The 13,529-nt window shown below is 46.8% G+C and overlaps 1 protein-coding gene across 4 annotated transcripts in view; it reads left to right on the top strand.

Annotated features, from left to right (window-relative positions):
- The window catches only part of ARHGEF10 (Rho guanine nucleotide exchange factor 10), a 135,028-nt gene that overhangs the window by 92,689 nt on the left and 28,810 nt on the right, over window positions 1–13,529 (top strand). For all 4 annotated transcript variants that reach the window (XM_025393711.1, XM_025393708.1, XM_025393710.1 and 1 more), the window contains 7 exons: window positions 5,365–5,480; window positions 5,870–5,997; window positions 6,178–6,278; window positions 7,691–7,812; window positions 8,788–8,874; window positions 10,842–11,065; window positions 11,697–11,854. In XM_025393711.1, coding sequence (XP_025249496.1) covers window positions 5,365–5,480; window positions 5,870–5,997; window positions 6,178–6,278; window positions 7,691–7,812; window positions 8,788–8,874; window positions 10,842–11,065; window positions 11,697–11,854 — 936 coding nt within the window. The remainder of the gene's footprint in view (window positions 1–5,364; window positions 5,481–5,869; window positions 5,998–6,177; window positions 6,279–7,690; window positions 7,813–8,787; window positions 8,875–10,841; window positions 11,066–11,696; window positions 11,855–13,529) is intronic.

Genomic DNA, 13,529 nt, shown 5'->3' with positions numbered 1-13,529 from the left:
AGTGCTGGGATTACAGGCATGAGCCACCATGCCCGGCTGACTCTTCATCTCTCTTTAGCACCCTGTTCTGATCAGCTCTTCCTCCATCATAGCCACACTGTACACAGACACTCTTAGGCATATAATGTCTAATGCGAACACTATTTCCAGCTGCAAGGGAAATGAGGCTTTTGGTCAACTTTGTTCCAGGAGGAAAGGGGCAGTTCCATGTTAAGTCCGTTTCCTTTGGCGGCACCAGCCTTGCCGGTTGAGAACCATGGGAAGCTCCCTGCAGGAGGCAGGTGAGGTCCTGGGGAGGGCAGGGCCCCCAGGAACGCAGGAGTCCGGAGGCAGAGGCAGAGGTGACGTGCCGCACTAGGGGGTGTGGTCCGCAGAGACCCCTGCCACAGCTCTGAAGAGGAGAACACCAGAAGGAAATGCACACAGGAGTTTTACGGGGCTAAAGAGCTACGGAGGTGCAGAGGTCTTCAGACCCCATAAAGGTCGATGGGCAGCTGCAGAGGATACTGGTGGGGGCTGGGGCTGCCCACAATCAGGCCATTGGCATGGAGAAGGGTAGTGCCCATTCCTCCTTGATCTCACCTCCTCTGCAGTGCCTGGAGACACCTTCCGGCTCGGACACCTCACAGTCTCACACCGTGGAGGAGAGGCTTTAAGATGCTGTGAGGGTGCCCCTTGAGCCCAGGCATGGAGGTTCTCAGGGACCGAGCACACCCCCAGGGGCTTTTCCAGCCATCCTTGCTATTGATCTGGCCACACAAACCCTTCCTTGTTTGCCACACAAAATTCCGTTTCACTGACAGACCCTGAATTTTCAAACAGATTGCAGGGATTTCCATGGAAACAAGAGAAGTGTCCGTGAGAAAGACTCGGGAAGTGCTTTTGCAGAAGTGCAGCAATTGTGTCACTGCAGCGACAAAGAACTGAAAACTCCAGAAATTGTCAACCAGAGGGCTGGAAGTCAACTCTAACAGAAGTTCTGATTTGCGGGGGGGTTTCTTTCTTTTTCTTTTCTTTCTGTATTTTTTTTTTTTTTTTTTAGATGGAATCTCCCTCTGTTGCCCAGGCTGGAGTGCAATGGTGTGATCTTGGCTCACTGCAACCTCTGCCTCCTGGGTTCAGGTGATTCTCCTGCATCATCGTCCCTGAGTAGCTGGGACTACAAGTGTGCACCACCACGCCCAGCTTTTTTTTTTTTTTTTTTTTTTTTTTTTTTTGTATTTTTGGTAGGGACGAGGTTTCACCATATTGGCCAGGCTGGTCTCGAACTCTTGACCTCCGGTGATCCGCCTACCTCGGCCTCCCAAAGTGCTGGGATTACAGGTGTGAGCCACTGCGCCAAGACTGCAGGGGTTTCTTTAATCAATTTTGGCCTGAAATCAACATGAAACAATTCTTTCTGAAACTGAGAATCACATTTGAAAAGCACTGGCCGCACTGTGTGGTTTGTTGTTATTCTTGGGATATGAGTGCAGATGCTTTCCTTGGCAGCGCACATTGTCCCTATTGATGAGGAAGCCTCGGGTTGCTCCGTGGTGTCATCTGTGCCCTGACGGTGCCCCGTTACGAACTGTTTGATGATCCGGCAGACGTAAAACTTCAGCACATTTCCATGCTCCGTAAGGTCGAGGAACTCCTCCTTATCTCAGTACAGAAGGTTCTTTAATACCCTAGGAAAAGAGTATTATCCCTTCCCGTGATAGTTTCACATCGGTGGCACTGTGTGTGTGTGCGTGCGCGTGTGTGTATGTGTGTGTGTTTTATTTTAAAAACGTTTATGTTTTTAATTGACAAGTAATCATATACATGTACAGTTTAAAACATGATGTTTTGAAATATGTATACGTTGTGGGATGGCTAAATCAAGCTAACTAGCATATGCCTTACTTCACACACTTGCCATTTGTTCATGGTGAGAACCTTAAAGTCCACTCTTAGTGATTTTCAAGTATACAATACCTTATTAACTACGCTAGACCTCTTGAACCTACTCCTCCCAATGAACTGAAATCTGTGCACCTGTGAATCCCTGTGACTATCCCACATGTTCTGTGGGTGATGGAGCTGTTCCGTGTGTGATGGAGCTGATCTCTGGGTGATGGAGCTGATCTCTGGGTGATGGAGCTGTTCTGTGAGTGATGGAGCTGTTCCGTGAGTGATGGAGCTGTTCCGTGGGTGATGGAGCAGATCTCTGGGTGATGGAGCTGTTCTGTGAGTGATGGAGCTGTTCTCTGGGTGATGGAGCTGTTCTCTGGGAGATGGAGCTGTTCCGTGGGTGATGGAGCTGTTCTGTGGGTGATGGAACTGATCTCTGTGGGTGATAGAGCTGTTCCGTGAGTGATGGAGCTGTTCTCCGGGTGATGGAGCTGTTCTCTGGGTGATGGAGCTGTTCTGTGAGTGATGGAGCTGTTCCGTAGGTGATGGAGCTGTTCCGTAGGTGATGGAGCTGTTCTGTGGGTGATGGAGCTGTTGTGTGTGTGCCCTGGAGTTCCCCGTCAGGCTTACTGGGGAGATGTTTATATGCATATATACATGTGTGAAAATATGTAGAGCTGCACACCAAAAATAGAAGGTTCAATTTGATTGGATGATAATTGTGAAGATCATATTTTAAAAGAAGTCAACTAATTAATAAACATTGTGCTTATAATTTTATTTACTCATCTATTTATTAATTTTGATACAAGGTCTTGTTTGGATGCCCAGGCTGGAGTGCAGTGGCACAATTATACCTCACTGCAGCCTTGACTTCCTTGGCTCGAGTGATCTTCTTACCTCAGCCTCCCAAGTATTTGGGACTACAGGCATGCACCACAGTGCCTGGCTAATTTTTTTTTTAACTCTATGTTTTTGTTTTTGTTTTTTTTAAACTATGTTGCCCAGGCTGGTCTTGAATTCTTGGCCTTTAGCAATCCTCTCACCTTGGCCTCCCAAATGCTGAGATTGTGGGCATTAGCCACGACACCCAGCCTATACTTGTATTACAAGGTTGTGTTTATAGAGTTTATTATCAGAGTTTATGAATGAAAGCAAATATGTGTGTTATGAAACATTTTAAATTGCAAGCATTCTGTAAGCATACATAAAGTTGCTATGTGTAACTACTGGATCACTTTGCCCTTTTTTTTTTTTTTTTCATTTCTGAGACGGGCTTTAGCTCTCATTGCCCAGGCTGAAGTGCAATAGTGTGATCGCAGCTCACCGCAACCTCCGCCTCCCTCTTCAAGCAATTCTCCTGCGTCAGCCTCCCGAGTAGCTGGGATTACAGGCATGCGCCATCACACCCAGCTAATTTTGTATTTTTAGTAGAGACGGGGTTTCTCCATGTTGGTCAGGCTGGCCTCAAATTCTTGACCTCAGGTCATCCTCCCGCCTCGGTCTCCCAAAGCACTGGGATTACAGGAGTGAGCCACTGTGCCTGGCTGCTCCCTTTTTTATGAAACTTCATGATACTTCAAATGCAGTTAGTAATTGAATTTGTCTAGCTAGTGGATGAAAATCAGGCCTACCATGTGCATAAATACCACATAAGCTTGTCTTTAACATAAAGTGCCTGCAAAATTATAAATGGTTATGCTACTCTTCAGTTGTATAGTAAATATTTTTAGATGCATATATCTGAAATATTTTTATTTGAAATATGTAGGATCTTTCAGTTTTGACATATATATGTATTATATATGTTACATACACTAAAAGAACAAGCTGCATAATTTGCAGGATATAGCACAGAAGGAAATGCAGAGTCCTTTCTTCAAAATTATTAAGAATTTCAGGATGTCCAGGCCGGGCGCAGTGGCTCATGCCTGTAATCCCAGCACTTTGGGAGGCTGAGGCAGGCGGATCACCTGAGGTCAGGAGTTCGAGACCAGCCTGGCCAACATGGTGAAACCCCTACTAAATCTCTACTAAAAATACAAAAATTAGCTGGGCATGGTGGCAGGTGCCTGTATTCCCAGCTACTCAGGAGGCTGAGGCAGGATAATTGCTTGAATCCAGGAGGCAGAGGTTGCAGTGAGCCAAGATGGTACCATCGCACTGCAGCCTGGGGACAACAGCGAGACTTCGTCTCAAAAAAAAAAAAAAAAAAAAAGAAAAGAAAAAGAATTTCAGAATGTCCACGTCAGAGCCTGAGACCAAGTTCTGGGCACTGTAAGCTCAGGTCCGTGCGATTCCACTATGCTCAGGTCTGTGCGGTTCTACAGACCCATGGCCAAGAGGCCTCAGGCTGAAACACAAGGCACCTTACTCAACTTAAGTGAATTTCTTCTCCTTGGGTTTGAATTTTGGCTCCTTCTCTTACTGGTTGTTTGACCTTAGACAATTTATTTCTATGAAAAGTGGAAAAGAAGGAGTGTATTACTGCATATTGCTTAAAGTACAGACACTCAGGCTAATTCTGAGATCGAATCCTTCTCATCTGTCATCAGTCAGGTGGGGAGATGGGGGAATCTGTCTGTGCCTGTGGGCCCGTCGTGGGATTTAATGAGGAAGTATTTGAACATCACTTCCTGTAGTGCACAGGAAACCCTCTGTGAGGGGTGGAGCAATTCTCACTTGGGCACCTAGACCCCAGGACACGCGTCGTTCCTCTAACCCAAGTCATCGAAGACAAATCATTTCTATTCCCTTTAAAAAAAACAAAACAAAAAAACAAAACAAAAAAGCAAACAAACTTTAGGAAAGATCACTGGGGAACTCTTTTTGATGGTAGATGACCCCAGTTATTGGAAATGTGGTTGAGATTAAATATCATTTTGAAGTGCCTCTTACCAATAGCTGTTATGTCAACAGTGTTGAAAAGATACAAAAGGGACAAAACATGAGTCAAACCCAAATTGTGAGACACTCTGTCATTCTGTAACTCACCAGCCTCCTCCAAAAATGCCAGGGTCACGAAAGAGGAAGATTGAGAAACTCCTCCAGTCTGGGGGACTTTGGGGACGTGACCACTGAACGCAGTGTGAGCCCCTGGGCTGGATCCGGGACTAGAAAATGGTATTCGTGCGAAAGCGGTGAGGTTTGAAGACGGTCTGTAGATCGGTCAGGAGTGCCATGTCAATGTGGTGTCCTGGGTTTGACGGTCATGCTACACTTAAGTCAGATGTTTTCCTCAGGGAAGCCAGGCCTGGGCACTCAGGAGGCAGCTCTTTGCAACTTTTCCATCTAAAATTATTTCTACATAAATGTTAGAAAAGGAAAAACCACTAAATGCTTGACAATGTCCACTTTTTAAAAGTTCTAGATTCACCCCTCAACTTAAAAATTATTTAACTAGTATTATAGTATTTTCTTCCCTCAATTATTGGAGTAAATATGGCTGTACATTTGTATTCTTTTTTTTTCTTTTTGCTTATTTTGTAGACAAAGTTTACATGGGACCAGGACAACTGTATCAAGATTTACAAAACTTGTTGCATGACTTAAATGTAATTGGTCAAATCACTCAGCTGATAGGAAACCTTAAAGGAAACTATCAGGTAACAAAGCAATTGGATTTAAGATTCTGCCTTTACTTATAAGTCATTGTAAGTATGTGATTATATCTCCAAGTTCTACCAGAAGTGAGAATTCACTTTGACTTTCAAAATTAATCTGAATGTACATTTTCTCTTATGTTAGATAAGGTGAGACTATATGATGGTAACTTTTTTTCATTTTGCCAATAGGCTTGAATATCAGTTCTATTTTAGAAATGTCTCAGCCCCGCCCCCACCAATGTCGTCTGACTCCCAAAGCTTTCTTTTTCATAATCCGATAGTTTCGTTTGGTCTGAATTTCTCATATTAAAATTTTGGTTTTTTATCTTCCTTGGGATGGCCCTACTTTTTAAACACTTTTGAAATGTGCGTATTTATTTCCTTTGTAGAACTTAAACCAGTCAGTAGCCCATGACTGGACATCAGGTTTACAAAGGCTTATTTTGAAGAAAGAAGATGAAATCAGAGCTGCGGACTGCTGCAGAATTCAGTTACAGCTCCCGGGGAAGCAGGACAAGTTAGTAGTAGCTTTAAAACGAAACCTTCTTGGCCAATGCTGGGGAAAAAAAATGGTTCTTTGTCATGACATGCATGTTTTTTGGTTTGCTGATTCTATCAGACAGGCAAAATGTGTAATTTAACCTCACAGGATGGAGCACGTTTTATAAAATGAATGCTTGTCTGTTGTTTCTGGCAGATCTGGGCGACCGACGTTCTTTACAGCTGTGTTCAATACGTTCACCCCTGCCATCAAGGAGTCCTGGGTCAACAGCTTACAGATGGCCAAGCTCGCCCTGGGTAAGGCCTGGCTGACTGAGGCTGAATGAGGCATGCGGCGTGATGATGAATTCCTGCCCACAAGGGTGAGGTCAGGGTTGAGAAGGAAACTCAGCAGTAGATCCATCCATTGACCCGAAAGTGTTTCTAAACAGGAAAATTCACCTTAGCACCGGTGATTTTTAAGATGTTCATATTAAAATGGAGGGCTTGCATATTAAAATGGAGGGGTTTTGTGTTAAAATGGATGGTGTTTCTGGTACCAGAACATGAATATCAGCTGAGGCAGCTGAACACAGAGGAAGCCTGTGGAGCCTGACCATGTGCCAGGTGCTCCAGGTGGGCGGTGGGCAGTGGGCGGTGGGCGGCGGCCTCCAAATGGCAGGGGACGTCTTTGTTCCTCTTGGCCCTTGTGCTCACCCCTCACTGAGAAGCAAAACACAGGGTTGGGCTGAGGGGTCACTAAAGATCCTCCCAGCACCAAAGATAAACCCTAGGGTTTCACTGTAGATGGATGTGACTTTATGATTTCCTTATTCCTATGTCTCTTCAGCCTTGATTATTTTTTGCTGGGTGTGTGTAATGTACTTATACACACGCTTACAGACTTGCTACCCAGAACACACTGGGATGTCGTGTGTGTGTAAAATTTTCCTTCTGCTGTAGATAGTCTGAAATGTTAATGGAGTATAAAATACAGAAGAGAAGTGCGGAGTGTGGGTAACGCCATTGCTCCAGGGAGCTCTCATCAGCGGTAGGGCTTTGTCCTGGAAGGGAAAGCTGTCCTGACGTTGTGCTCACTTGACGAGGAAGCAGAAACACAGCCCCTCTCCATTTGCTGAATAATTTGGTCGTTCGCCAGGTCAGGTTCAGAGTGACTTAGCAAATGAGGAAGTGGCCACTCTCTAAAGAGAATGAGCTGGACGTGCAGATAAGCCTCTCTTTGTCTTCAGATCAGCTACATATTCTTTAATGCTCAGGTTGACAGTTTGATTTGGTAGTAAGATATTTCTCCGTTTCTTTGTACTTTTGTTGATCCCATAGTATTACACCATGTTTTAAAGTTTCTCAGTACAGCTCTGGTATTTGAATCTAAACATTTCTTTTGCTTTGGAAAAACTGGAGAACGACAAAGGGAAGTAGACCTATGTGGTTTATACAGCGAAGTTTCACAGCCCTTGGGTCCAGCGTGTTCAGGAGGCGCAAACAGGCAGAGGTCCCTGCCGCTTAGATGAGACCAGGCTGCCTCCTAAAATAATGCTGCGAATATACAGCCTATGCTTTAAGAAGAGATTGTCTGTTTTCCACAATGGCGTCGTCTGGCCCTATACAAACAGAATGCCAGACACTTCCCCTGCTGTGACCTGTGAAGCAGGTCTGTTGTGTGTGAGTTGACTGCATTCTTGCTCATTTCTCTCTGAATCTAATTGCAGAAGAGGAGAACCACATGGGCTGGTTCTGTGTGGAAGACGATGGGAATCACATTAAAAAGGAGAAGCATCCTCTCCTTGTCGGACATATGCCCGTGATGGTGGCCAAGCAGCAGGAGTTCAAGGTGAAGGGAGCAGGGCCCACGGCCCGGGGTGGGGTGCACCTCGCAGCTCTGACTGGGCCACTTGGGGGATGATTCTTAAGGGGCGTGGTCAGAACGTGGTCTTCCCAGGTTCACCACAGTGACCGCTTCTCTAGAGGTCATTTGTTTGGAAATAAGACTGCTGTTGTTTGAAACCTAAAAAAATGCCCAGCCGTTGTCTCCGAAGCCCGGTCCTGGGCCAGGACCCTCGGGTATTCCAGCAGTGCCACAGCATCTGAGGCCTTGTTAGTTAAACGGGACACATGTTTCACATTTGTAGCTATGTTTTGCCTTTGCTTGGCAAGCAATCTGTTTCCACAGTGGATCGTTAACTCCAGGTCTCCTGTCTGCTTGAGGCACCATGCCCGCTCTCTGCCTTGGCGGACTCGACTCCATCCCCAGGGTGGCATCTTATTAATGTTGCCAGTGTTGCTGACTCAGGCATCACAGACCAGGGCCTTCAGTGACGTGGACGATGTCCTACTCTTTAAGAAATAAAGATGTTTCTTCTCACCCTGGTCTCTGGCCAGGGTTTCCCAGCCGCTCCTCGACCCCTCCCGTTGGGAGTCTCAGGCAGTGCACAGGACTCCTCTGGGAGAGGCTGGGCTGGGACAGGGAAGGGGAGAGGCACAGGCCATCACAGACTGCACTTGATGCCTGCAGGGCCAGCCCTCCCATCTGAAGTGCCCCGACACGCTGGATTTCAGCGTGCTGATGGGATCTGAAGAGTAAGGTACCGAAGGTTGAATCCACTTAGGTGTTCGCTTCTAAAAAGCTAACTTCTGAGAGTTGTACTTTTAAACTTTTATCCTCCCTATTTTAATCTTTGGTAGATGATGAACCTGTAATTTTTTGTGGTTATACATTGGAAGTAAGTCATCCATTTAAGACGTTATGTAGTCTAGGAGCCTCTTAGCTCTGTTTTATATGTGAGCGTTTGATTTTATTCCATTTTAGATTGAATGTGCTGCTTATAATCCTGAGCCTTACCTAAACAATGAAAGCCAGCCAGATTCATTTTCCACGGCACATGGTTTCCTGTGGGTAAGATGTGTTTATTTGGTTTTGGTGCAAGTTCACAGAATATCAACATTCATGGTTAGTGTGATGAGAGACTGAGATGTGAATTGCTCAGTAGAGAGTTGGTGGTGGCATATCCCAGAGTGTACTTATAAACATGAAAACTTTGAAAAGGAGCTGATCACTTTTGGAAAAGATTTAGAATTCTTAGGAATGCAAATATTTGTTTCTTTTCCTTTTCATCTAAAACATTTACCAGATAAAGTTCAGTCCAAAGACAACTAACTAATAAGAGAATAATTTTAATATGTTTTTCCATTTTGGTGTCAACATTGCATGGATTTTTTTTCTTGTTCCAAGACTGGCTTTTTCCAGTGGAAACTTAGCAGTTAAAATTAATTTGTTCCAAATGAAATATCGCATCTGAAATTAGGCTGGAATTGCAGTAGACTTTCCTGGTTCCTGCAAACCAGAGGACATTCTTAGAGCTGTGTGGTCCCAGGCTCTCCCGTCTCTGGTTTCCTGTGTTCCCTCCCTGCAGCCTCAGACTCGCCCTCCAGGGCTCCACTATGCTTTTCCAAACTCTCATGCTTCCCTCCCAGGCATCCTGTGCAGCACGCCACTGCCTCTCACTTCTCACAGCCACAGCTCCTGCTTGGTTGGTGTTCCTAGTTGAGTGTCAGAAACTGAACAACCCAATTACCTGGTATTTCATTTGTACCAGCCTATGAATGGAGGAGCAGCCTTAATTCCCTTGTGGGTTTCCACTTCCAAGAGAACTGTTTTCCGTCCAGGTAGGCAGACCTGTCATCGCTGAAGCTTCATCCCCTGGCCTGGTCACAGCCCCCAGGCCCTGTAGGCAGAACAGGGGCTTGGCAGATTGGCGTCCTTCCCACAAAAGCATGAAAGTAGGATGTCTGTATGTAGCATCAGCAAATACAGGAAGAATAAGGAGAGTCTAACAACATTCTCAAAGTTGGCGGAAAAGAAAAAGAATCAATGAAAACGCCATCCTAAACCAGCTAGTGCTTTCTGTTCACAGGGATCAGACCCTTTCCCACTTAAAAAATGAATAAATAAATTTGAAGTTAAATTGGGAAACTACGCTATGTGTTCTTATTGTAGAGATTCAAACACACAGGAAGTTCATGTACACTGTTGCAGCAATGCTACTTTAGAAAATCTCTGGCAGGCGCAGTGGCTCCCGCCTGGAATCCCAGCACTTTGGGAGGCCAAGGCGGGTGGATCATGAGGTCAGGAGTTTGAGACCAGTCCGGCCAACCATAGTGAAACCCCATCTGTACTTTCACATAGTGAAATCCCATCTCTGCTAAAAATACAAAAGTTAGCTGGGCATGGTGGCGTGTACCTGTAATCCCAGTTACTCGGGAGGCTGAGGCGGGAGAATCGCTTGAACCCAGGAGGTGGAGGTTGCACTGAGCTGAGATCATGCCATTGCACTCCAGCTTAGGTGACAGAGTGAGATTGTCTCCCAAAAAAAAAAAAAAGAAAAAAAAAAAAAAAGAAATTCCACAGCATACCACATGTTGAATTCCAATGATCTACCTTGAGATGTATTCTTATTGATGTTTTTCACATTTGAAAGGTTTATTTTCTTAACCAAGGTCATTAAACATTAGTGTTGTTATCAAAATTGATAATGATCTGCCTCTTAGGATTTTAAATTGAGGATGGATGGGCCCTCACCTTCATATTGTGATGAGTACATGATTTTTAAAGGATAGAAATGTGACTTTGTGAAAATGAAAGCTACGCTCTTGCTTTAAAATGTGTTGGAAACCAAATTAAATATGTTGAAAAGAAAAAGGGGCTCCGTGAGCAATTATTTAGGCATTTTTTTGAATTTTCTAAGTGTGTTGATTCTCGCATGAAAATTGAAGCTTGTTGTGGCCTTTAAGTGTCAGGTTCCAGCGTATTATGGAAGCCCCCGCACGCTCATTTTCTTTTTTCCTCCTAATTCTCTGATTCAGATCGGAAGTTGCACCCATCAAATGGGTCAGATCGCCATCGTCTCGTTTCAAAATTCCACCCCCAAAGTCATCGAGTGCTTCAATGTGGAATCTCGCATCCTCTGCATGCTGTACATTCCCGTTGAGGAGAAGCGCAGAGAGCCCGGGGCACCCCTGGACCCCGAGACCCCGGCCGTGAGAGCTTCTGAGGTCCCCACGATCTGTGTAGGGACGGAGGAGGGAAGGTAGGGTGTGCTGACTGCGTTGCAGAGAATCAGCCAGCTCTGCCCGTGGAGGGCGTGGTGGGGAGCCTGTCCTGGAAAGAGTCCTTGATTTTGACTCAGGAGTAGCTCGTGCAGGAATTAGGGGATACCAGGGGACATTTTTAGGGTCATTGCACTTTGAAATAACTAGTCAATCGGACCCATGGAAATTATTCTAGGAAACTCTTAAAGAGAAGTAGTATTTCTTTAAAGGGGAACGTTTGGCTGTTTGCCACTGAAATGTCTCATTTTTATTAATGGTTTTTAAAAGCACATCCCCCTTATATTTTGGAATAAAACAGCCATATTCTATGTCATGATTATACTGAATTGCTGACACCATTTAAAGGAGAGTTAAAATGATTTGCCTGATGTGAAGTTCCAAGATACATAGGAAGAACTAATTTTTTTCATATATCCCAGAATTTCCCTTTTAAAAATAAAGAAATCAAGGTGGTTGCAAATTTTTTAAAAGTACAGGCAAGTGTCCCTAGGAATGGAGAAGGAAGGGCAAGAGGGAAGAGTTGGAAAGTTTTGTGTTTATGTTAATAGGCACCCTGGTTCTTCTCACAAGGAGCAAATATATTTATGAGCTTGTATTTTTCTCTTAAAGCATTTCCATTTATAAAAGCAGTCAAGGCTCCAAGAAAGTGAGACTTCAGCACTTTTTCACTCCCGAGAAGTCCACAGTCATGAGCGTGGCTTGCACGTCTCAGAGCCTGTACGCTGGCCTGGTCAACGGGGCGGTCGCCAGCTACGCCAGGGCCCCAGGTGAGGCGGGTCTCACAGCCTCCTGGCAGGTCATCGGGGTTCACTCGGGGGGACGCTGCATCTGGTTTAGCATCCCACCCCCGGGCTTCCCGCCCCCCGCCACCCTCTCGCCCCACCCCACCCCCACCCCCCCACCCCGCCTCCGCCCCTGTGCCTCCGCTCCCGCGCTTGTCACCCTTGCCCTAGGCCTGTATGCCTTGCTTCTTCCCCAAAAGGTGTTTGTTGAATATAGAGACATTGTTTCAGAAGTCAGTCTCCCCGTCTCCTCCCACCCTCCCCCTCTCTCGGCCTGCCTGTTTCTCCCCCTCGGATGGGGGCGCTGGGCCATGCAGTGCCCTCCTTCAGCATGTCCTGTGCTGACCAGCTGGGCAGGGCAGCCTGCCTGCCCGGCGAGGCCTCCTGGACCTGGGCCAGCCCCCTGCCCTGGTGCTGTGCCCTCGGTCCCTGCTATTCTCTTGGCCAACAGGGCTAAGGACTGCATTGTGTTCTGCTGGGTGCCACAGACGAGGCGCTCCCTGGCCCATCCCGCCTGGTCCCTGCAGCCGCTGGGGGTGGACAGGCTGCTGTGCGTCTGTTCTCTCTCCAGCCCCTGCCGCGTTGGTGGCAGCTGTGCTTTGCAGGCTGTTTCTGTGGATCTGGCCACCGCTGCTTGTGGGAGCTCTGGGTATGGGGCTTTCCGTCCAGCTTCCTTGGTGCTGGCTGAGGCTGCTCTCCTGGCCCCTCACTCAGCCCTGAGTGCAGGGGTGCCGAGCCCCAGCTGAATCCCAGCCAGTCTCAGTGTTGCCATGCCGGAGTGGAATACACAGGGCTTCCCTTACCCAAAGCGGCCCTGCGCCACCCTCCCCACGGCTGGGAGTGACGCCTTGGTGGGTCCTGTCGTCTTCCCCAGGCTATCCACCACTTGTTCTTGTGCCCCGTGTCCCAGCTCACTCCCCCACCATCACCACTCTAGTCCAAACCGCCCAGCTCCTGCCTGAGTGGCAGCCTAGCCTCGCGTTCATTCTTGTGCTTCTACTGATTCATTCTCCAAATATTTGTTACTGAGCTTTTTAAACTGTAAATAAGGTTTTTACCTCCCCTGCTGAAAACTGTCTGGTGAGTCCCCAGTGTACTTAGAATAGAATTCCAGTCCTCCAGTCCTTGTTCCTTGCCCACAAGGCCTTCCGCCCTCCAACCACCCCTGGTTCTCTCTGTTTTGAGCATTTGGCGGCCTGCTGCTATTGGAGTTCCTCCCTCCTTAGAAATCTGCGCCAGCCCCTCCCAGAGCCTGCGGTGTTATTTGCCCTCGGACTTTGACGCCTCCTCCTTGGGGAGGTTCTCTCCACTGGCTCCATGGAGACAGCCCCTCCTTCTGCGATGTGGTTCTATAGCAGGACTAGCCTTGGACAAAACCCCTCAGACACCGAGATAGTGAAGGGAGTGGCTTTAATCAGCTGGGAGCATCGGCAGGCTAGCGTCTTAAAATCCGAGCTTGTCAGGTGCCCAACTTCTGTCCCTTTTAAGGGCTCACAACTCTAAGGGGGTCCGCGGGAGAGGGCTGTGATCGATTGAGCAAGCAGGGGGTACGTGACGGGCTGCCAGCGATGGTAGTCAGAGTGAAACAGAACAGAACGGGAGGTCTCACAATGTCCTTCCATACAATGTCTGGAATCTATAGATAACATCAGTTGCTAGG

Source organism: Theropithecus gelada, chromosome 8 (assembly GCF_003255815.1).
Source record: "Theropithecus gelada isolate Dixy chromosome 8, Tgel_1.0, whole genome shotgun sequence".
Classification (NCBI taxonomy): Eukaryota; Metazoa; Chordata; class Mammalia; order Primates; family Cercopithecidae; genus Theropithecus; species Theropithecus gelada.
The sequence above is the reverse complement of the archived record's forward strand: the minus strand, read 5'-3'. Positions and strand labels throughout refer to the sequence as shown.